This window comes from Garra rufa, chromosome 11 (genome assembly GCF_049309525.1).
Source record: "Garra rufa chromosome 11, GarRuf1.0, whole genome shotgun sequence".
NCBI classification, from domain to species: Eukaryota; Metazoa; Chordata; class Actinopteri; order Cypriniformes; family Cyprinidae; genus Garra; species Garra rufa.
The window spans coordinates 3,960,143-3,984,351 of record NC_133371.1 but is presented as its reverse complement, the minus strand read 5'-3'; the positions used below and the strand labels follow the sequence as shown (position 1 = coordinate 3,984,351).

Sequence of the window (24,209 nt, the reverse complement as noted above, 5' to 3'; positions counted from 1 at the left end):
GCTTGTTTTAATCAAAAATGCAATTAATTTTGACTTGTTTTTTTTTTTTTTTTCTGAAAACAAGACTAATTTTTACTCATCTAGAAAATTCTTCTTGATTTAAGAATTTTTAGACATTTTGTCTGGAAACAATACAAAAAATCTAAATAAGAAAAACATTTTTTGCAGTGCATACAAACTTTCCCTGAAAAAACAAAACAAAAAACAAAACTTAAGAACTCACCTGAATATCAGCAAACTAATAATACAAAAGTAAATAAAACAATTATGAATCACAAAACAAGTAATAAAATGGGAATGTAAATAATGGAATATAAGAAAATATATACAATGTGTGTTTTGGCCAACAGATATTGTAATTTATACATTATATATATAAAAAAAGCAAAACAACAAAAGAAAAAAACGAGAAAGAAAACTACCAAACTTCTATATTGGCCAACAGGTATTACAATGAATACATTACATATACATGTGTGATATTTGCTACCTTCTATAATTGTCTCTGTTATCTTTTACTCTGAGAAATGGAAACTTAATTCAATCTGTTAATTGCTATGGGGTCATGTTTTTTTTTTTTTTCAAAGTCAGGCTCAGTTGCATCATCTATTTGTACTTTTTTTTTTCTATGACATGAATTTCCTTCAGCGTTGTCTAATGAAATTAGGTCTGAGATTTTTGAGGAAGCGGTTAGCCTTCAAGCGATTTTCTTAATCAGAAGAACCGTGGGGATCTGTAATTAAAGAAATGAATGAGGAGATTTATGTGCTGACTGCTTCAGTCGTTTCAAACTGTGTGTTCAGTGTTTGTGTGGGAAGTGTTGAAGACCACTAAACTCATCTGTATGTGAACAGTGTGTACGAATGAGTGGTGTAAGATGGTCCCGTAATTATCTCATTATCGCGCCTGAGAAAGAGAAGAGGGCAAGTGTGTGGTTCTTCCCATCTGCTTTCTCTTTCTGTCTTCTCCTCTGCCTCTTTGGCTTGTATCACTCTCAGAACTACTCAAACAGTTAAAATGACTGTTTGACCCCGTCTTCTTTCAGATGTGAAAAAGCCATTCCTTTTTAATGGTTAAATTAAATGTGTAGTCAAATTAATAGAACTCATGAAATGCATAGAAATGAACCATAATTTATTAAAACTTTAACAAAAAATACAGTTTAGGGTCTTATTAAATCTGTTAAAAATTTTCCCATTTTCTTTGTTTTCCTTTTTTTCTGGATTCAATTTTAGTTGTTAAATAATGTTTTGAATAATCAAAAATCATGTCTAATAAATTAAACTGACAAAATGGAATTGTATATAATGTATATGTATAATAATTATTATTATTATTACTATTATAGGGCCCTATCAAATAATTTGGACAGAATTTTTGCAGTTTTTTTTTTTTTTATTTCAAGATTTAAGATTTTATACAAATGTATAAAATAATAATAATAATAATAATTATTATTATTATTATTATTATTAATATTACTTCTACTACTTTGAGAAGTATGTTTTACTGTGTAATAGCAATATTTATCTGTCAGAATTTTTGGGTCTGTTTCCCTAATTTTTTGCATTATTAAAAACAAAACAAAAAATCATGTCTAATCAATTGAACTGACAAAATGCAATTATATATATATATATATATATATATATATATATATATATATTATATATTATTATTATTATGTTTTTTTTTTTACTATTATAGGGCCCTATTAAAAAAAGATTTTAGATTTTATAGAAATTATTACTATTACTATTACTATTATTATTTGTCAGAATTTCTTCTTTTAATTTTTGAGTGTGTTTCCCTTTAAAACAGGTTACTGACACTCTGATCTGTCATCCGGGTCAGGAAGGCCTATGATGTCACCTGTTTGTAGAAGTGCTGCACAACATAGGTTAATGTGGCATAGGTGACTTAGCTCCCCTCCGTTTAAAAAGCCAAGACCGCTTAGCTTAGTGCCGCTACACGCCGCTGACAACTGTTCACGCTCGCCTGAGCAAGCAATCCCTCACACCACGGCCAGAAAATGAAGTTCAAAATGAGAGGAAGAACCAGACGGAGAGAAAAAAGGCAGAGTGAAGTTAGAAAACTGCCCACCACAAGGTGAAAATGAGATGAATAAAACATAGCCACACCAACAAAGCTATAAATAAATAAAGGAATACTTGTCGCTGGAAGAAACGCTTGAGTGGACCCAATATTGGGATTCGTTTGAGACCATTGAATAAAATGGAAACGTAAACGAGCCCTTGAGGCATGAGGGTGAATGTAGGGACAGGGTGACGGAGGGTGTTTACTGGCTTTTATATAAGTGGCTAAGTCAAGGCCAAGTCTCCCTCCTCTTCTTTCGCTCTTGTCACATATTCTGTCCTCCCAGGCTTGACAAGAGAGCAAAATGTGAAGGATGAAGAGAGCAACAGACAGCAAAACGGAAAAAAAAAAAGAGCGAAACACGACACAAAGAAACGGCAAGAGATAGCTTGGGATATGAATTGATAAGAAGTCATTTGAGAGGCATTTCATTTGCATGAAAACGTCAGGGCTTTTAATATATTGATAGCCTCCGCTCACATCACACAGGCTTCATTTGAAATTCGTTCACGCTACGACTCGGAGCAAAGGGCTGATTCGCCATACAAAACTCCAATTATACAAATCCCAGTGAGCGTAGAGCTGGTCACACATATGAGGAATTATGATTCCTGCTGTTCTTATGGGCCTTGAGGAGGACAGTGGGAGGACTTCACACACGTCGGCTGTCACAACTTGATCCTATTTATGTTCTTAATCTTATTTCAACCTCAGAATAAAAATAAAATGTAAAAGTTATTGTATTTTTATGATCATTTACAACTTTATAAAAGTGACTTTATTTCTCATAGTTATTTAATTATGACTTGCTCAATATTGACTGTGTTTCTCATCATTTCAGCTTTATTTCTCTTGATCTTCCCAATATTCTTGTTAAATGTTTTAGTACCCCTTAATAAAAAGAAGTATACTTCAAGTTTATTTGATTAAGTATACTTAAGTAAAGTTCAAGTATATTGTTAAGTATACTTTATGTAGTAAGTATACAAATATCAGTGTACTAGTAGTATACTTGTAAGTGTACAATTTCAATACTCCTTGGGACTAAATTGCCCCACTTTCTAGTATATAAAAGTATAACAGTGGTAAAATTTGAGTACACAACTAGTTTACATTTATGTTTTCAGTTTATATTGCAAATATACTGAAAGTGAACTTATAGGTATACTGATAGTCTACTAATTAACATTTTATTCTAGCTCCATTTATTCACACCCCAAAGCTTGACAGTCATTATTACCTCTTCATGGGTCGACATTTTATTCCATAACGTTACACAGTTTTACATATCTATTTTGATGCTGTTTTATGTCTGACGATTATGTTAGATTACATGTGGAAGCGTCTGTTTTGGTTTCTTCTTCACTTGTGTTTTGGAAAATATATTTACTTAAAAATGTGCTTTAGATACTTCTCAGAAATATACTTAAAATTACATTTAAGTATATTTCTGAGAAGTATATAAAAAGTAGACTAAAAGTATACCTTCCTATTTTAGTTTAAGTGGACCCCTTGGTAAATAAGACCAGGAATGTGTATTAAGAGAGCAAATAGGACTAGTTTTCGTTTCACAGTGACTAAAATGCATTTGCTCCATTTCTAATCTAACCTGAAATTAACCTCATTCCTTATCGCTTTCACTTATTGCTTGTTTCCTTGTCTCCATCCCTCTCTTTCATCCTCTCACTGCCTCTACTTCTTTCTGAGTACCACCCTGATGAGGCATTTTAATGTCTTGCTTGGTGTGACATCCCTCCAGCGATGTGAAATTTGTTTGTCTTGCTTGTCATTGCGGAATCGGTCTCAATCGGACTCATATGACACTGTGAGCTCCCACACGCTGCCTACTGCATAATTCATCCCTCTGCAGGAAGTACATGTGGATTTTGTGTATCATTAAACTCTCACCACAAGGACAACGTGGCTGTCAAGGCGATTGAAGAGCGAGCTCAAAGCTGCGTGTCGGGGGGTCCGTGCCGCCCAGCCGCGGGCAAGCGCCGCCGCGTCCCACGAGTCTCGGCAGGCAAGCACCTGGGCGAGTTTTGAGTGTGCTGGACTGATGGAGTGTGAAGTCAGGCCTGCTCTCCTCTCTACAGGAAGTGACTTCCACTTTTCAGCTCCCACTAAGCTTCTGCCTCATTATCTAAATGAGATATTAGCATGTGCACATCGTCCTCTCTGTATTTTTTTCCCGTTTCGGTCTCTTTCTCAGCTGGGAGTGCGAGAAAGACTTCTTTTGTAGGAGCGAGAAACAACCACAGCCAGTCCCTTTGAAGTTGCTTGATGAGTGCAGTTTTTTGTGATTTGTTGACATATTTCCTGTTTTTCATATATAGCAAACAGGCTTTAGTTACACCACACCAATTAACAATGGTTTGCTAGTTGACTACAGATGAAATGAGGGGGCGGGACATTCTACACAACATTTGATTGGACAAAATCTACGTAGTGCAACATGAGTCTTTTCTAAACTAAATTTCTGAGTAAAAATATAATTCAACCCTTACCAAAAAGAAGTATACTTCTAGTATACTTAGGTAAAGTTCAAGTATATTTTAAGTATTCTTTATGTAGTAAGTATACAAATATCAGTGTACTAGTAGTATACTTTTAAGTGTACTATTTCAATACTCCTTGGGACTAAATTGGCCCACTTTCTAGTATATAAAAGTATATTTTTAGGCATAGGCTACTTGAAGTATAACAGTAGTAAACTTTGAGTACGCTACTAGTTTATATCTATGTTTTCAGTTTGTACTGCAAGTATACTAAAAGTGAACTTATAGGTATACTGATAGTTTACTAATTAAATATTTTTTTTATGCATTTTTAGTACACTTTGAAGTATAGTCTCCGTAAACTACTAGTTTAGTAGATTTATACTTTTCTTTAAGTGATCTTTACATCATACTTTAAGTGTACTACTATGGCTTTATTTAGGTATTAATTTGTATATATTTTGTTATATGAATAAAAATAAAATAAATAAATAAATAAACAACATTTTGAACAAAAAGCTAAAAAAAAAGACTATGATAATCAAAACATAGATGGAGTTGATCAACATCCCAAAGCTTGACAGTCATTATTACCTCTTCATGGGACGACATTTTATTCCATAACGTTACACAGTTTTACATATTTATGGTTTTGATGCTGTTATGTCTGACGGTTGTGTTAGATTACATGTGAAAGCATCTATTGTTTCGGTTTCTTCTTCACTTGTGTTTTGGAAATTCTGCACAGAAGATGTGCAATAGTGCCCCTAGTGTATAACAATGAAAACACAGATTCTCAGGGCACAAGTATAGCTCAAATATAGTTAGACTTTTTCTATGTTAAGGTCAGCTGTACTTAAATGTCATTTTAAGTATATTTCTGAAAGTATACTTTCCTATTTTTAGTTTAGAAGAAATATACTAATTAGGGATGCACCGAAATGAAAATTCTTGGCCGAAAACCGAAAACCGAAACACCGAAAGAATTACGCCAATTATTAGTACCATTACATTTATGGCTATGACTGTGTACTAATCTTACCAAAATCAAGGCATTGCAATTGCATAAATTAATATTAAAGTTTCAAAGAATAAATCAATTATATTTAAACAATTATTATCAATCAAGTATTATATTACTTAAATAACATATGCATCAGTGGCGGCTACTGGTCTGTCAAATAGGGGAAGCTCATTTTCGGTCTACATCATAAAATTGTCTATTTATTTAAAAGTAAATTCTGCCCTATGTTCCTTTTCAAGAAAATGGTCTGTGACCCTGTCGTACCAACTAGGCGTCTTTTCCAGTGACTTTTCGTGTGCAGTTTCATATGAATGAATGATCTAAAAAAAAATATTAAACTCTGTAAAAGTGAAACAAGGAATGTGGTGTATAATTGTGTGAAATGTATGATGAAAATCAAGCAATTTCGCCAAGCAAATATAAAGAAATAGGTTGCAGCAGTTTTTATTTCGACTGAACTTGAGAAATCCACGATGGGACTGAGCGGCCGCAGAGAGCGCGAACGAATAGCTTCAGCGATTCCTTATAGGACAAAATCGCTGTCAGTCAAAAGGACATGCAATCTTTCGACAGACCCTCCAATCATCACGCAGAAGCTCAGCGTCCAGGCCAGCCCACTCCTCATTCACCCCCAGAGACGCTGAGCGTCCGTGGGCGGGACATAATCGCAGCGTTTATCCAATGACCGTCTAGTTTCAAAGCACTGAAAAAAACCGTTCAAAGCAGCCCCATTGAAGTCAATGGACGCTGGGCTTCAATGGGGAAATGCACTGTGACGCTACGGGAATGTATGAGAAGAAAATCAAGTCAGCCGACCTGCTATATCTAACTGATTCTGAACGAATTCGTCTTTGAGATGAACGTTTTCTAACGCATTTTTAGTCAATAAAATGTTAATACAATAGTACGTAATTTGACCATTAATTTTGTGACATTATAGGGGAAGCTGAGCTTCCCTTGCAGTCTTAAAGAAATCGCCACTGATATGCATATAGTTCACTGCCTTTGTTTAAATTGTTTAATTTTTATAACACATTATCTTGTGGATCCATCAGTTCACATTTACAACTCTACGCGTTTCTCTTCCAGCAGGAGGCGCTATCAGAATGGTACACAAAGCAGTAGCAGCAAATGACTTTCAAACGTGCAGCGCTCAAATTTGTTCAATGGATAGCCTTTTGAAGTTTCATCGCAATTCTTGTCTTTCAGTCCCCACATTTAAGACCACCTGAAATCATAATTAAGACTTTCTTAACCCCTAATAACACTGCAGTCATCAATGAAAATTAAGAGCTTTAATTCAAGAACCGACTTTCAAAAACAACCCTTACATAAAATACGTTTCTTTTTATTTTTTCCCATCATGTTCAGGGGCCAGTTGCATAAAAGGTTTAGACAGACTTAAAAGTTAGTCATTCATTTTTTTTCTTTAAGACTGGTCAAATTTTTTAAAATTTGGTTACATAAAAACTTAGATTAGTCTAAGTTGGATCCAAAATATAAGGCTGATTACCCCTTAGTTATCTGCTAGCTGGTCAAACGAGTTCTTAAGACACTGTCTTAACATAGAGACTAAGTTTATGCAACTGGCCCCAGGGCACAAGAAAAATATTAGGGGACTAAATTAATATCAGCATATGACGTATAATCGTTTCTCTTTGTCTCTGAGAGAATGCACGTCAGATGCTGAAAGCACTGTCAGTTTTTACTTTCACTTTAACATATTGCGCAGTTTTCACGTTGCTTGTGTGATATCCATTGGCTCACCTCCATGGTTTAAAATATAAATATTTATAAAAATACAGTATATAGAAAAGACATATCTTTAAAATATTGCGACGTAACACCAACGTAAAGCCATTGTTTTTCACTCACTGAAAGCTACATCTGTCTCGTTCTCTGCTCTCATCACTGTGCGCACGACTGCAGACACACCCCCTCTTGAAATTTCGGCATTACAAGTTTTGCAAATGGGTCAGATATACTGAAATACATCCACACTGCAGACGTGCACGTGCAGGCCGCTGTTTCCGTTTGCGTCAAGATACTGTTTCGGCTGTGTTGTTTCGGAGATAAAAATCTTTCGGCCGAAAACCAAAAATGCACTTTTGGGCCATTTCCGGTGGCCGAATATTCGATGCATCCCTAATACTAACAGCACACTTGAATAAACGTTTTTTTTTTTTTTTTTTTTCGTAAGGGAAACCAAATTTCAGGATTTCACCCATTTCAATATCTGTCTGCGTCGTCCTCCTCTTCCTCATTCCATCACTGCTACATCACAGGCAGATGCGCATGTTGCCGATGGGTTGAAGACAGCCACGAAGCATATCTGCGATTTATGATGCCCCGTCCCCTCCTACCACGGAGGACATTTTCTGCTCTCCGTGGGAGGAGATTTGCTGTCTGTGATGGAGTAGTCACACTGCAGGACACACAGCCAGTGCAGAGTTTTCTCTGGCAGTGATCAGCCCCCCGTGCACTTCCCCCCGTCGTCTTCCCTGCCCCTCCTCCTGTCATCACGCTGTCTGTTACCGTTGTGAGCATCAGTCCTGGGAGGGTGAGTAAGTGGGTCAGACAGTAACCCAGGGTCAGAGCCTCAGCGGTGAGTCACTCATTAGACAGAGTGAACCAAAATTATCAGGGAAAAAATAGACCCCAAAACAACAGAATGGAAGGCTAGCATACTGCGTAGTTACAAAAACTTGCTACAAGAATATACCATTTTTATCAGTTTTTCTGCTTCAGAATTTCAAGTTTAAATCAATGCATTTCTTGTCATTTCTTAGAACATGTTTGTGAAATTTACTTGCACTATTTTTTTGCGTATTTGTATAATTTAGCAACAAAAGCATAGACCTCACTCAGGGTAGAGCTTTATTTGATTTTTGACAGCAATGAAAACAAGGTTTTGAGATATAGAAGTACAAGTGTGTTCAATGGACTGAACTCTTGTTTAACAACCTACCGATTGTTCAGCTAACGAAACACCTTTCCAAAAAAAAATCCATATATCAGTTTTGGAAAGTTGTGAGTTTTTAAAATCACAATTAAAATTACATTTAAATCCTTTTTTACAGTGCATGCCATTGTAAAGACTGGTAGTCTATCGCTCACAGCATTGTTTTCATCCCTCTAAAATTCAATGTGATGTTCATGGTGATAAAGGTCTATTTGTAGAAACCAAGGAGGTTATGCTATCCAAACATTGACTCATTGGCATCAGGGGCAATGACATGACCTGCCTATTCATTTAATTAAAAATACATTCAAATGCTATTCAAACATGCAGTGACGAATACATCTCCTCTTTAATGAGCATCAAAAAATATAAATAAATAAATAACTGTAATTTTAATACTGTGAAAATTATTTTCTTAGTTTGTCTCGTTTTAAGCCAAAATATCTAACAATTTTTAAATCAATAAGGATTATATATATATATATATATATATATATATATATATATATATATATATATATATATATATAATTTTTTTTTTTTTTTACCCCATTGGCATATTTACAAATTAGAAGATTTTTTTTTTTTTTTTTTTTTTTTGATATATTGGCTTGAAGCTAAACGAAAAATCTAAGTAAGAAAAGCATTTTTGCAGTGTTTATGCTTTATAAAAACAAATGAAATAAAAAAATAATAAAATAAATAGTGTGATTTGTCACAAATTTGTTACTGTTTATTAATATTTGAAAAATAAATTCTGGCCAGATGAAGATGAACTTCTGATGAGCCAAGGTTTGTCATGAGGTGCGACTCTCCAAAAACAGCAATCAAGCAATCAGTCAATAAAAGGATTAATTAAAATTTCATGATATTTGAAATTTATTTAAAAAAAAAGAAAGAAGAAGAAAAAAAAACATGAAAAACATAAAAAATAATAATATGATGACATATTGAAAGTTTAAGAAAAGTATGGTATTACTATAATGTTACTACATTTTCAATAATGATTTAATATATGTATGCAACACAATATGCTAAACACACAGTATGTATTCAAGTTTAACACTATAAACCTAAATATATGCAGTAGTAATACAGATGCTTGCCTCACTTCTCTCCTCATAAAATCTTCCTTCCCTTCTGTCTCCTGACACCAGCTGCTTCTGACAGACAGATGAAGACGGCGTGTTTGCATTTGACAAACAGCATAGCTCATTTGTTAAAATGATTATTAATTCTGTCTTGATTTGGTCAAGATCTCACTCATATCAGCTTAGAAATGGCAAGCCGCGCCTTTATCGTGTTCTGAAAGAGCCACACGTGTGCCGTTATGACGCTCAGTCATTCCGATTATCTATCAGGATGAGAAATTGCTTGATACGAGGATGCCGCTACAAAATGAGATTAGACCAGCGCTTCTGTAAGATGTCTAAAAATCCAACTCCGCTCTCTGAAGAAAATCTCTCGTGAGCTGCGGATGCCAGCACGAGTTCAGGTCAGAGCCTTGAATGTGTCATCATCCCTCCATGTCAACAGTTTTCCGTCATGTTATCACTCAGCACAGACCCACGTTTAAACTGACAGTCAAAGGGATAGTTCCAAAAAAAAAAAAAAAAAAAAACTGTCTTCATTCGCTCAGCCTCATGTCATTTCAAAACAAACTTACTTACCTAAAACTGAATAAATAAATAAATAAAGTAGTTCACTTTCAGAACAAAATATACATATATCATTCTCATCCCCTTGTCATTCAAGATGTTTATGTCTTTCTTTCTTCAGTCGTAAGAAAATTATGTTTTTTGAGTAAAACATTTCAGGATTTCTCTCCATATAATGGACTTCTATGGTGCCCCCAAGTTTGAACTTCCAAAATGCAGCTTCAAAGGGCTCTAAACAATCACAGCCAAGGAAAAAAGTGTCTTTTCTAGCAAAATGATGGGTTATTGTCTAAAAAAAAAAAAATACAATTTATATACTTTTTAACCTCAAATGCTTGTCTTGTCTAGCTCGGCAAGACGAGCGTTTGAGATTAAAAAGTATATAAGCTGTAAATGTTTTTAGAAAATAGCCGATCGTTTTGCTAGATTAGACCCTTCTTCCTCGGCTGGGATCATTTAGAGCCCTTTGAAGCTGCATTTAAACTGCATTTTGGAAGTTCAAACTCACAGGCACCATAGAAGTCCATTATATGGAGAGAAATCCTGAATTGTTTTCCTCAAAAACACTATTTCTTCTCGACTTAAGAAAGAAAGAAAGACATGAACATCTTGGATGACAAGGGGTTGAGTACATTATCTTTAAATTCTTGTTCTGAAAGTGAACTACTCCTTTAACTAGAAAAAAATAAACATTAACTGAAAAAAGCCAACATTTATTGTTTTTATTTAGCTTACCTTGATGTATTAAAACATAAAAATAAAAAAACTGAACTAATTCAATAAATGAAAGCAAACAAAAAAAAATTATAAAAACTATGACAGTATCTGTATCAAAATGTTAAACATTAAAAGTATTTACTAAAAAGTAAACATGATTAAAACAACACTGGTATGACGTTTTGTAGAATATAAAAGGTAAAGGAAAAAATACATTTCTAAGTTTTGGAACTACATGAGGGTGACTAAATAATGGCAGAATTTAAGCTTTTGAGCAAACTGTTTCTTTAAAAACACACACATACACACAAAACCATACAGTATAGCTGTCAGTGTGACAAACTAAAGGACAAGTCAAAATTATTTTCTGTGGTAATTGGCAGCATATCAAAAAAAAAATAGCCAGTAAAGCCTAACTTGTATTGAACCCGGAATATTCCTTTAGGCCATATTTGGCTAAAGTGCAAAGCCTTGTAGGGAAGAAAGAGAAGGAATGATAGCACGCTAGTAAGAGGATGGAAGAAAAGTGAGAGAGAAGGAGTCTTTTGTGTGGTGTTCTGGAGAGAAAGTTTGCTTGTTGAGTTTAGCCCGCTGATGAGGATTTATCCTTTGTGGCAGCATTACATTTCCATGACTTCACAACCGTGGGCAAATCCAGTCAGGAGAGTAACAAGCAATTTCTGTCTTTCTCTCTCTCACTCGCTCCCTCACTGTCTCTCACTTGAATTACTGAGTAAACACATCCTCCTCCATTACTGGCCCTCCCTAAGTCCCTTTTTATGTCATTCTCTTTTTCCTATTCTTCCTTTTTTTTGGCTCATTCTCTATATTCTACTCACATCCCTTGCTGCTCAATTTTCCTATCTTTAAATGCGCTTTCATCTAGTCTCCCTGCCTCTGCTGGACATTTATTCTGTTGTGTAGAAATATCAGAGCATGATGGTGATGGAGGTTAGGAATGTGAATAGCCTCCTGCTCTGTGATGCCGCTTGTATAGACACGCTCACACACATCAAGCAACTGCAGACCTGTAACCAAAAATCCCCTAGACTAGAGCTAGATCATTTTAAAATGTTGTTTGTTGGTTTGTTTGACTTGGCTTTATATTTTCAATTTTAAATGCATTAAATATATTACAAAATAAACATATATATGTATTGCAGTTTATTACAGGATTAGTTCACTTTCAGAACAAAAAATAATGTACTCACACCCTTGTCATCCAAGATGTTCATGTCTTTTTTTTCTTCAGTCATAAAGAAATTATGTTTTGTTTTGTTTTTTGTTTTTTTGAGGAAAACATTTCAGGATTTCTCTCCATATAGTGGATATGGATGGTGCCCCCAAGTTTGAACTTCCAAAATGCAGTTTAAATGCAGCTACAAACGGCTCTAAACAATCCCAGCCAAGGAAGAATCTTATCTACTGAAACAAATTGACAATTTATATACTTTTTAAGCTCAAATGCTCGTCTTGTTTCGTCTCTGCGAAGCACATGCGTAGTCTGTGTGATCCGGGTCAATACAGTTAGGGTATGTCGAAAAACTCCCATCTCGTTTTCTTCCCCAACTCCAAAATCGTCCTACATTGCAGCAGAAGAACAGACCCAGTGTTTACAAAGTAAACATACAAAGAAGATCAAACTCCCTTTATTAAAAAAAGTTAAAACAGCGTTGTAGGACGATTTTATAGTTGAAGATGAAAACGAGATGGGAGTTTTTCAATACACCCTAACTGTATTGACCCGGATTACACAGACTATGTATGTGCATCGCAGAGACGAGACAAGACGAGCATTTGAGGTTATAAAGTATATCAATTATCAATTTGTTTTGAAGATAACCGATCGTTTCGCTAGATAAGACCCTTCTTTCTTGGCTGAGATCATTTAGAGCCCTTTGAAGCCGCATTGAAACTGCATTTTGGAAGTTCAAACTTGGGGGCACCATTCATATCCATTATATGGACAAATCCTGAAATGTTGCGACTGTAGAAAGAAAGACATGAATGTCTTGGATGACATTATTCAGCAACAGAATAATTCTTGTTAAAGAAAAAAAAATTCCATCACATAAGCCAAAATCACATAATTCAATTTTCTCTCAGGCAGCATAATGCATTAAAATGGTGTTAGGATTGCGGGACAGTGAAGAGGTGAGGATACCGAGTTTAGGGAAAGTTTTGTTTATGACTAGTAATAACTAGACTTGTACATTTTCTCTACAAACTGTAACCGGTGTTGTCTGTGGAATTCATTGTGAGGGCATTTCTATGTGGTTTCTAAAGGTGTTCAGGGTGGTAGATTAATTAATAATAATTTGGATATACGTTTGACTGAGAAAACATGCCGTAGTTAGTAAACAGCAACAATATTTCATACCGCTGAACTCCCCCGGAGTCTTTCTCTCACACACATACTACAACATAAACACCCACACATTCGCACAATGGTGTTTTCTTCACACACATCTTCCACACTATCTGGTGAAAGCTAAATTCAGAAGTGTCGTCAGTCACACATGAGATGAGCAGAGCGGCTCATCAGCTCATTTAGATTTATGACAGTGATGGCAGCCGCCATTATTTTATATGAATTGTTTTATATTCAGTGTATTTATAGATGGTGTTTTGTGAATGCATGCGTCTGTTCTTTATTAGCATGGAAGTTTAGTGTTTATTTATCTACTTTCATTTACATGTTACCTCCATGTTTCTCAGAGAACATATGTTGGATTGCATTTCTCTGCTGGTAATTGTCATAACAGGTTTTACACATTCACATAGACATGCTGGTATGGATGAAAATTAATGTAAATAAACGTAAATGTTAGTCACAGAATTTCAAAGCCGGTTCATGATTAGCCAAACAGAAAGGCGTTTGGAAGACTGCAATAGCGCATGTCACACGTTATAAATCCATTCGCTTTGACTGAATTGTGGTTTATCATGGTTCCCTGACTAGTTAATCTCAACAGGGGTCTGTTTGTCCATCGCGACTCAAGGTTACGGCAGTATCTGCATATTCCCAGAGGCTTGTTAATAGGCGGTTTCTTTTGTCAGCTTTAATGGTATCAGGGCAGTTAGAGACACACTGCAAGTGAGGTTTTATCTATCTTCTGGCAGGTGTAGCCGTTGGCGACATGGCATTGAAGTCTGAGATCCCCCACCGCCCCTCTCGCAAACCTAGCTATGTGTCTGCCACCTCGCTCTGCTTCCTTGCCATCCGGTGAAGCAAAGCAGCCATAGACTGCTGAATTATTATCCCTGCGGTAATATAATTACTCCTGTGTGATTAACAACAGGCCCACACACAATGTACGTGGAGGATGTAATTCCTGAGGTAATGAACGATACCAAAGTAGCGTAGCTGTTTTTGTTTTCATTTTTAAGCTAGTTTTTGGTAGCTCAGTGTAGATTAGTGCTCAATTTAAAAAAAAGGATTTGTCAAGAATGGGCAGTAAGTGTGTTTTTGAGGAAGACAAGGACAGATATGGAGAATCAGAGTCGTGAAGTGGGGTGTGGGAACATCTTTTCTTTCCCATCATGCCTCAGAACTGGCTGTAATACTGCCATTGATTCGCTTTGCAAATCAAGTCTTCAAGGGCTTCATCTATCGTCTCCATACCTTTGATTATCTGAGAGCTCTTGTGAGCCTGATAGAGTCATTTTAAAGATCTTTTAAAGGATCTATAGGGTACAACCGAGACTAAAGGAACACCTTAAAGGGATAGTTCACCCAATAAATGAAGGAATGAATGAAAATGTAAAAATCTAAACAAAAATTCTCAATTATATATCAGTGATACTAAAATAACACTGGTCTGAATGATAAAACTAGTCTAACATAATGTGCGTACCAGTCTAACATGCGTGAGTTTTAATTTTAATGAGATGTTGCATCGATGAGGCTTTTGTCAGCCACGTTCTCCATATGAATTTTTATGTTTTCACAAAAAGCCCACTTGGGTGGCAAATGTTTATAGGCTTCATAAGGGGCCTCCAGATTGAAATAATCTGCTATAATTTTTCATGGGGGTCATTTTGTAGTTTTAATGCTTCTGTCTGGTTGCGGCTAGTTGCTGCGTGTCATAAATATAGTAGCAGTATAAACACACGCCTTCAGCAGGAAAAGAATGAGGGGCACCAAACGAGTTTACCAATTAGAGTGATGGAGCGAGAGCTGAGGAGATGCTGACAGAAAGGTGCAGTGAAGGAAAGAGGAACGAATTAGAGGAAGAAGACTGGTCCTTTCAACTCTCCCAGTCCTGTGGATTTCTCTCTCTCAGTATAATGAAGCCCCCAGTTCGTCTAATCCCATTAAAGGCCAGATTAATACTGGAGAGCTGATAGCTGAGAGAGTGGTCGCTCCACCGGCGGCCAAACCACAGTGTGGGCACTCGCTAACTAAACCTAGAATAGAAAGAGAAGAGGAAGGAGAAACAGAGAGCGGGAGGTAGAGTATACATAAATGGGTTCCCGTGGTTGAACGGCTTTAGCCGTGGAGTGTCACATTAATTAAACTTGAAAGAAAGACTTCAGAAGTCAAATTGTTCCCTTGACCCCCCAATATAAGAAACAGCCGCCTGTTAGCCTTAACATTTGCCATTAACATTAATGAGAGGTGGTTTAAAATTTGAATAATGGTTTAATAAAGCTAAAACAGAAAATGAAATAGTTTAAAAGCCCATTATATTGTTAGGCCTTTATTTAAACAGGAAAAAAACCTTGAGATTAAAAATGTCTTTTACAGGAGTGTTCTGGCTGAGATAGTGAGGTGGTTAATTAAGCAACACACAAAAGTAAAAAATGAAATACAACAGTTAATAATATGTGAAGGGCCTTGCAAAATCAGCTTAGACACGAAAGCCTTTTTTTTTCCAGCAGGGGTGTTTACCCTTTTCTCCTAATTTTCTTCTCTTGTACTATTTACTGTCAAAATAGCATAATAGCACAAATTGCAAAATCATCGGTTTGTGTTTGGCCAGATGTTTTGCGGTGGTGACAATCCTCCACACTCTAGGGGTGATAGAGTTAGATTAAAATGACTATGCCTTTAAACTAATGCATTGCTTTCCACCTTTTTATTCAATGCGGAAATAAGCCTGGTTTAGACTTACGCTTCAGTATCTACTATAGGGAAATAAAGAGAAGAATAACAACGTGCAGTAAACAGTAAAACTGTTTGCATTACAAACCAGTGTGCTTAATGCATTAAAATAACGACACATCAAATTTGCAATATTAAGCAGCAAAACAAGCTGTATTGTACAGACCCATAAAATATACAAATGGGGAAAAAGGTGGATAGTGCTATAAACATTTCAAGAGTTTACTGACTTTAACTGACTTTCTTATCAGGGCTATCTTTAAATCATCATGGCAGTACTTCAATTAAAAAAAAGCATATACCATGCTAAAACTTGCTAAAGCACCATTTGCAGAAACACTTAAAATTTGATGTAGAAACAATATTCCCCTTATAAATTGGTAGTAAATTCCACAAATAATTGCAAAGACATGGCAAGTAACTATGGAGCCCTATGCATGGTATGCAGGTACAAATCAGACAATTTACTAATTTGTTTGGTTTGTATAGCTAAAAAAGTTTGCATTTGTACACTTTGTGTATCTCCTGAAAGTCTGCTATGCCTTTTTCTCCTCCCTATTAGCATTTAACTTTATATTCTAAGATTAAAGGACAAGATGGATTGAATCCCTAGAGGTTTTTGCCTTTTATGACCGTAATCCTTCACAAGCTGTCTGAGCGTGTCAATGAGAAATATCTGACCATCACCGGGTGTGTGGTGGGTACCAGACGGTACTCTGCCAGGTCTAGAATGGAAGCTCATTAAAGAGCTGGAATATGTCAAATGCAGCTCACCCTGACCGCCTTATTACTGCCTATATTCGATAAGTCACTGTCACATAAGGCAGTCAGAAACCTTCACAATGCAGCCGCTGACCTTTTTAACCGGCATATTCTATTAGCACATGTAAATGGCATAGCTTTCAGACTGGAAATATGACACAGTGTGTATAGTGTCTACTGTTTCATTGTTGTCAGAAGCCATATTCTGCTGCTAACTATGCACAACTGTTGTGCTAACACACACAACGTGTGAAAGACGCACTTGCAGGCTGTTCATACAAGACGTTGGATGTCTTTGTTTCTTACATTGTAACAGTCAGAGCCAATTAAACATTCTGACATTCATATAGCTTGTTGGTTTGTCACATTGCACCTAATTTTAGAGTTAAGTGTTTATGAATCAGCTATGTATTGTTTTTGAGTGTTGGTAGATTTTTGCACTGACCTGTTGTAGTGCTTGGAGCAGTTTGGTTACGTTTTCAAGGAGTGCCGCGTAAAGAAAAGTCTTCATAAACCGCATGTAAGCTTTTAATCCAGCAATTGTGAATGATCCAGTTTTAAAAAAAGTTGCGTGTCTTGCTTTTGTGTATGTGTGTGTGAGCGAATGTGAATTACTTCTCCAACTCTAATTGCTGTTTGCAAATCTCAATGCTGTGGGTGCGTTTAAGAAATGGCTTACTGACTTTTTGCATGGGCTTATTACATGCTGTGCCACTTGCTTTCTGTTTGATGCATGTCTTTTGTGTGCTTTGAAAACAAAACCACAAGCAGGGTGTCAGCTATAAACATGTACAGTAGACTTGAAGGGGGTTCATGTTCCAACATGACTGTAAAAACCACATCACTCGTTAGACAGATGCTATGAACCTTTAAAAGCAGAAGTCCTCAGTTTGCCTTTCACCTGCAGTGGTAGGGCTCCTTATCCGATCTTTAATCATTGAGTAAAAAGAAATAAATGTATTTCATGAATGGTTTAAGAGAATAAAAGAGGGCGCTATGAAAAATCTTTTTCATACAAGCCAACAAGGTCAAGAGCTTCAAATGCAAGCCACCTGTACTTATGTTGAATCAAAATTTTTGAGGTCACTCAGTTTTAAAGAGCTGTCTGGCCTGTTGTTATAAATGAATCGGTGCTGATTGTTACTTTTAATGCAAGCTTTACTTTCAGACAGATTGAAGTACTGCAGTGAATAACTTAAAGAATCGAAGGCGCCTATGCAATAGAGTTTACGCTATGTCAGAGAATGCTTCAAATCTATTTCAATAGGAGTTGTGCATCACAAGGACAAAACACAAACGTTTCCAAAAGTAAAGCAACTAAAAGTTTTAACATTTACTGCAACACCAATGAAACCTCAGTGGTGGGTCCATGAATCACCTTTTAATATTCCACCCATTATCATTTCCAAGGCGTCAAACACTAAAGCATAGTTAAGTGCCTTTAGCATGATTATTAGGACACTGAAGGTATACCTGCTGTTTTGAACTAGGAAGTACATTAAGAAACCATTGATGTCAATCCTCAATATTCTTGGCATTTAATTATATGTCATGATAAATCTGTCTTAATCTGGCAAGCAATTGAAAGCAATGGAGTTCCACGTTCATTGATATAGTGGAATCAATGCAGGGATCTCCAACCCTGCTCCAGGGGAGCTACCATCCTGCAGACTTCAGTTTTAACCCTGCTCCAACACACCTTCCTGGAATTATCAAGTTGCACTGAACACCTAGATTAACTGGTTCAGGTGTGTTTGATTGGGGTTGGAGCCACAAGTAACTGTGACCTTTTATCACAATTATTTTTTCTTTCTCTTGCAATTGTGAGTTAATATCTCACATTTCTAAGAAAAAAGGTCAGAATTTCAAGATTTGTAAACTTGCAATTGCGAGAAAAGTAGTCAGAAAGAAATTTGCAGGGTGATAGTTTTTTAAGAGCAGGGTTGGAGACCCATGACCTGGGGATACCTTTAGCATCTTAATAGGGAAGCACAAGGAGCTTGACCCTGATTCAGTTTTTGGAGCCTTAGGAGTGAGAATGGTTTGTAATATTATGTAAATTTGGTTAATCCGATTGAAACCTTAAACCGATACCTTCCGCGGTTCCTTGTCTAACTTTTGTACCGAAAACCAAAGAAACGTGGTGCAACCAATATGCAGAAAATAAAACAAGATAGATGAGTACTTGAAACTGGTCCCAATGCACACTAAACAGAAGCATTACGCCCCTGCTCTAGTGTACAGGCGCCCTAAATTTCAAGACTTTTGTTTATTATCTTTGCATACAAAATGGTTTGAGAACTTGTTCCTGTGTTCCTTCCATAAAACGCATGGTGTGACTAAACATTCAGCTCTTGCTTTTCTATGTGAAGCTGTCGTAATGGATTGGTTTTGTGGGAGTGAGTGGGTGGGTGGGTGAGTGGGTGGTTGGGTGGTTGTGGGTATGGGTATGGGGCGGGGGCTCCTTCCTTTCTTCCCTTTTGTTTCTCCTCCCCTATCTTCCTTTCCTCATCAAAAATGAGCACCTGCACAAATGCACCTCCTTCCCACCAGAGCACTGACACACTCTCCCCTTCCATCTGTGTTTTCCTACCCAGAATTCCCTAGCGTCCCACCTTTTGATGGCCGTGAGATCCCACCAGAGGAGCATAGTTCCGGTGCTGCCATCGGCGGCGCAGTCGGTGGTGTGGCCTTGCTGGTGGCTGCCATCGCGCTGCTCGTCTTCTTCCTGCGGCGGCGTCAGCGCACCTTTAAGGGCGACTACAGCACCAAAAAACACGTGTTCGGGAACGGATACAGCAAGGCCGGCGGCATGCCAGCCCACCCTCCGATGCCCAAGAACCTGCAGTACCCCGACGACTCAGACGATGAAAAGAAGCCGGCTCAAATTAGCGGGCCCGGCGGTTTCGAGGGTGGCGATCGGGATTTCGACGGCAACTCTGAGGACCTGAAGAGACCCTATTTCACCGTAGACGAAGGCGAAAGTCGTGATTACGACGAACGGACTCTCGCCTTCCAGTACGACCCCGAGCCCGAGATCGCTGACGACATGGTCTCTCAAACCGACGGCTCTGTTATTTCAAAGAAAGAGTGGTATGTGTAGAGTGGCATGCAACGTCAAAGAAACAAGATCAACGACCGTTTGCCCTCTCTTGCATCCGACCACACCCATCCACCTCCATCACTAGAACCCTCCCCCATGTGTTTATCCCTATCTGCACATCCCACCCCTGACCCAGTAACCTCCGCCCCCATCAGAGCCCATCGAAATAAACAGCTGTAGAAAAATAGTTTGCAGCATCAAGACATCAACTTCATTACAAATCCACACGCTTTTAGATGAACCTGCTACCACAGAAAGAAGTTTTCTCACTGACTGATGCCAATCAACATCCAGTAAGGCTGGACAGGCAGGTCACTTGAAAATATTACAGTGTATTATCCTTTTTGTCTCATTTTGTTGTTATTATAAATGTATTAAATGTATAAAAAGAGACTGTAACTGTTTTGGAAAGGGGTATATTGCTGATCATGTTGTGAAAGTCTTACACTGGATGTATGATTATTTTTTTATTGTTTGTTTGTCTTGGTTTTTTAATCTCATTTAGCATATAGCATTACTTATACGTTAAACATAGTTTTGTTCGTTTTTATGTAGTCTTGCTTTTATATGGAGTGTTGGTTAACAGAAAATGTGGAACTAAATAGTAGACTAATTATTCCTCCCCATACATGTGTCATTATGAGGTCAACGGTTGCATTAACACTATTGTGTTTAATGGAAACATCATAATCCTGCGGTTCTTGGTACAAACGCCACTCCCAACATCCTAAAGGACCTAGAATGCAGATCCAGGGGTTCGAAAATGTGGCATCAACTGGAAGCGTACAATCCAATGGAACAAAAAGGCATGTGGGTTCTAACTGCTCTCCAAAAACAGTATTTATTTTAAGACCCAGCTACACTGAGAGCTAAGGAGCACATCTGCAGCGTTAGTCATATGCACACTGCAGTCAAGCATGCAGAACGGGGCCTAGACAGATATACTGTAGCCACCCACCCGCCCTTCAATCTTCATGCCAGTCGTAGTCAGTATCCATCCATAGATCCACCGCGGATGTGCCATCACGTATAGTGTTTTCATAGCCATGCAAAATCCATTTCCTCTGAAACTCTTAAGACGCAAAAGGATAATCCTGTGTGTGGTGTTGTTATAAAGACAGGGTGTATGTTATTTAGAGTTGGTGATGTGGACTGGTCAAAATGTTTTCAAGATCTTGTAAATATGAACAGGTTCAATGGTAATGTTTAGTTCCACAGGATGTTATGGCACAGGCATGTAGCGCATGTGTCAACCACCATTTAGAGCCTTTTGATGGAAGTAGTTTTTCCAAGTTGAGGTAGCGATAAAAGCATGGGTCATGGGAACAAAATTACAGAAAAGTCCAGCAACATCAGATGTAAACATAGAAGCAACTGGGGATCACAGATAGGCTTGGATCTTTGAAACCACAGGATCTGCCACAAAGCCAGGAATCCTTTCCAAATCCTTCCTGATCCTTTATAAGGAGCAGATCTGTTGGCTACAAATTAGTATGTATTTAAATAAACAAAATGGATATTCATCAAAATCCTGTCATGTTTGGCTGCAAAATGCGCAAGCATTAAGGCCTTTTTTTAATGCATGTGTGTCTTTTTTGTTTGGTGCAGCCGTTACGGCACTTTTTACATCAGGGTTTGTGTGTGTTTGCAAAAAAGTGGGCAGATTTCCATGAAATGATTTTATTTCCAGAGACAAATAACCCCCCTAACTGCGTCCATATCTCTTTCTAGACTCAAAAAATGCTTTAGTGGAATTTATCATGGGTTGTCTATGAAATATTTAATTCCCTTGCCTGCCTTAAACAGGGCTCTTTACAAGATGAGAGATTAAGATGCTGAACCACTGTAATCAGACAATCTAGGAGGACCTGAAATCATGGGAAACTCCAGATGAACGCCACTTAATGTAGGTTGCTCACCCATGAGCAGGCCCTCATGGAATCTGGTGGCTTTTTTGCATTTTCTCTGAGAGGGACTTAAAAATGATAACATGCATTAAAGCTGAGAGTTCCACTCTGAAATTGGTAGATGAAGCCATCATTGAAATAACCCACATAATAAACAAACTAGATACTGCAGCCGCAGATTCTTTGTGGTCTATCCCTTGAGGAAATTCGTAATACGCTTACATCTAGGTTTCATATGAATAAAAACATTGATGGTAGATCTCATGGACATCTTGATGCGACCTAAAACAGACCACATGATGAATAACTGCATTTTTTGCTTAGCAAACTTTGTATTTTAGCTTAGTAAGGTCAATGTACAACGTTATACAAATTGCAGTGCCTATGACGTGTGAGATGTAAGTTGTTTTGTTTTGTTTTGTTTTTTTAAAGATCTGAACCCTGTACATATGTTTCTTTTTTTCTGTTTTTTTGTTTTAAAGAGTTATTGTGTCTTGTCTGCCCTCACTGTACATTTTTACAGCATCCGCATGATAAACTTATGAATCTACACAAGTCGGCCATTGTGGTGGAAAGAGCATCACCTGGACTTGTAGAAGTATTATAGAAGCTGTATTTTTACCAGGTTTTTTAAACCCTGATGAATAGAAATATTCTTTCTCTGCTTCACATGATGACAAAATACAAAAGCAGCCCAACGCTGGTTTGTCAGCACTTTGTTAACCAGCTCACAACTGGAAGCCTGCTACATACTGTAATCATGGCTGTGATTAAAGAGACTGACATCACTTTAGCTAAAGCACAAGTTTTTGTTCCAGAAGTTATTACTAGTTATTTCTGTATCGCTTTCATTTCTTATTCATTCCTTTCATTGACCCCTGTGCTTCTGGGGTTTTGTTGATTAAGGGTTCTTTTTTTGTTGTATGTTTTCTCAAGCTAAGCACAAGTTACCCATTTACCAAAATGGCTATTATGGCTTTAAATGTCAAATAAGAGAATTCAATTGATGAACCATATCAGCTTTTTTTTTTTTTTGTCTGGTGGATCAGTTGATGTTAAGGCTTCTAGCAACATTAAATAGCCTGCATAAGAGCATGGGCATACTAAGAACATAATATTTTCTCTTTTTTTATTTTCTTTTGTTTCAATTATTGTTCTACAGACAAAACATTGTTTTTTATTCCTTCTTTTATACGTTCCTTGTTTTTAGATATAACCTTTTTTTTTTTCATTCCAGTCTCATGTCTTTCTAACTGCCCACTTCGAAGCCTGACATTCCACTGTAAATAATGTATGTATCTTGAAAACTATAGTTGGATTTACTGTATGTTAGGGGAACGGAAATGGTGGAGTTTCAAGTCTGGACGTTGACTACAAACTGAACTAGAAAACATTAGACAGCTCAGACGACTGGAGATGTATAGCTTATTGCCATAAATCTACTTTGACATGGACTTGGGTAGATAGGTTTTGATATGTTAATGGGTTCTGTATAGAGATGTGGGGATGATGCATTATAATAAATTTGTACATAAATGCAACAAAACAAACAAACAAACAAACAAAAAAATACATAAAGAAAGATCTTGTCTTCATGCAGCCGTGTGAATGTATGTCTGCTGAGGTCGGTAATGATATGAAAAATATATATATTGTTCACATGTGTTGACCCAGTGAAGTAAACTGTATTTGCTTTAAAACATTAAATGATTTAAATGTTCAAAAATTCTTTGTCCTAGTTCACTCAATACAGATGGTGTATTTATTTATTTATTTTTTACCCTTTTCAATTACCTAAGTGTTTTAATGCCACACAGACACACACATCTTATATAATAAGTATATATAATAATGTTACAACAATGACCCATTGTAACAGTATACTGAAAATGTTGTTTTATTTATTTATTTTTATTTTTATTTTTTTTTTCACTTGTTTATCTGGCATTCATACAACAATTATATCATATAATTTAATAATTTTATTATATGGGTCAAAGACAAGATCTCATTTTGGTTGCCAGGATTTTATATACATATGAATGCATATTAAAGCATATTAAATGCAAGTAATATGTTAAGTGGTTATGATCAATTTGGTCAGTCTTGTAGTGTCATCTAATGATTCTTCTTCTAAATATGTTTGACAAGATTTTTCTTGGTCAAACAATGTTACACTACATGACATTTTTTTATGTAAATCATGGTAAAAATGTATGATAGTCATTATTCTTTAAAACAAATACAATCAGTTAAACAAAATTAAATTAAATGGAACACATTGTAATATAAAAACAAACAAACAAACAAATATTTATTTTATTACTTACAACTTTTACTGTTTTGATGTATGAAACCCCTTTTTGTCTTCACC

General features: G+C 36.6%; 1 protein-coding gene across 3 annotated transcripts in view; it reads left to right on the top strand.

Moving 5' to 3' along the window:
- The window catches only part of nectin1b (nectin cell adhesion molecule 1b), a 181,066-nt gene that overhangs the window by 28,373 nt on the left and 128,484 nt on the right, over window positions 1-24,209 (top strand). Inside the window, exon 4 of one of the 3 annotated variants that reach the window (XM_073850380.1) lies at window positions 19,423-23,555. The exons of the other annotated variants lie outside the window; for them this stretch is intronic. Coding sequence (XP_073706481.1) covers window positions 19,423-19,928 — 506 coding nt within the window. The 3' untranslated portion in view covers window positions 19,929-23,555. Of the gene's footprint in view, window positions 1-19,422; window positions 23,556-24,209 lie in introns of those variants that run through there. 3 annotated transcript variants of the gene reach the window in all.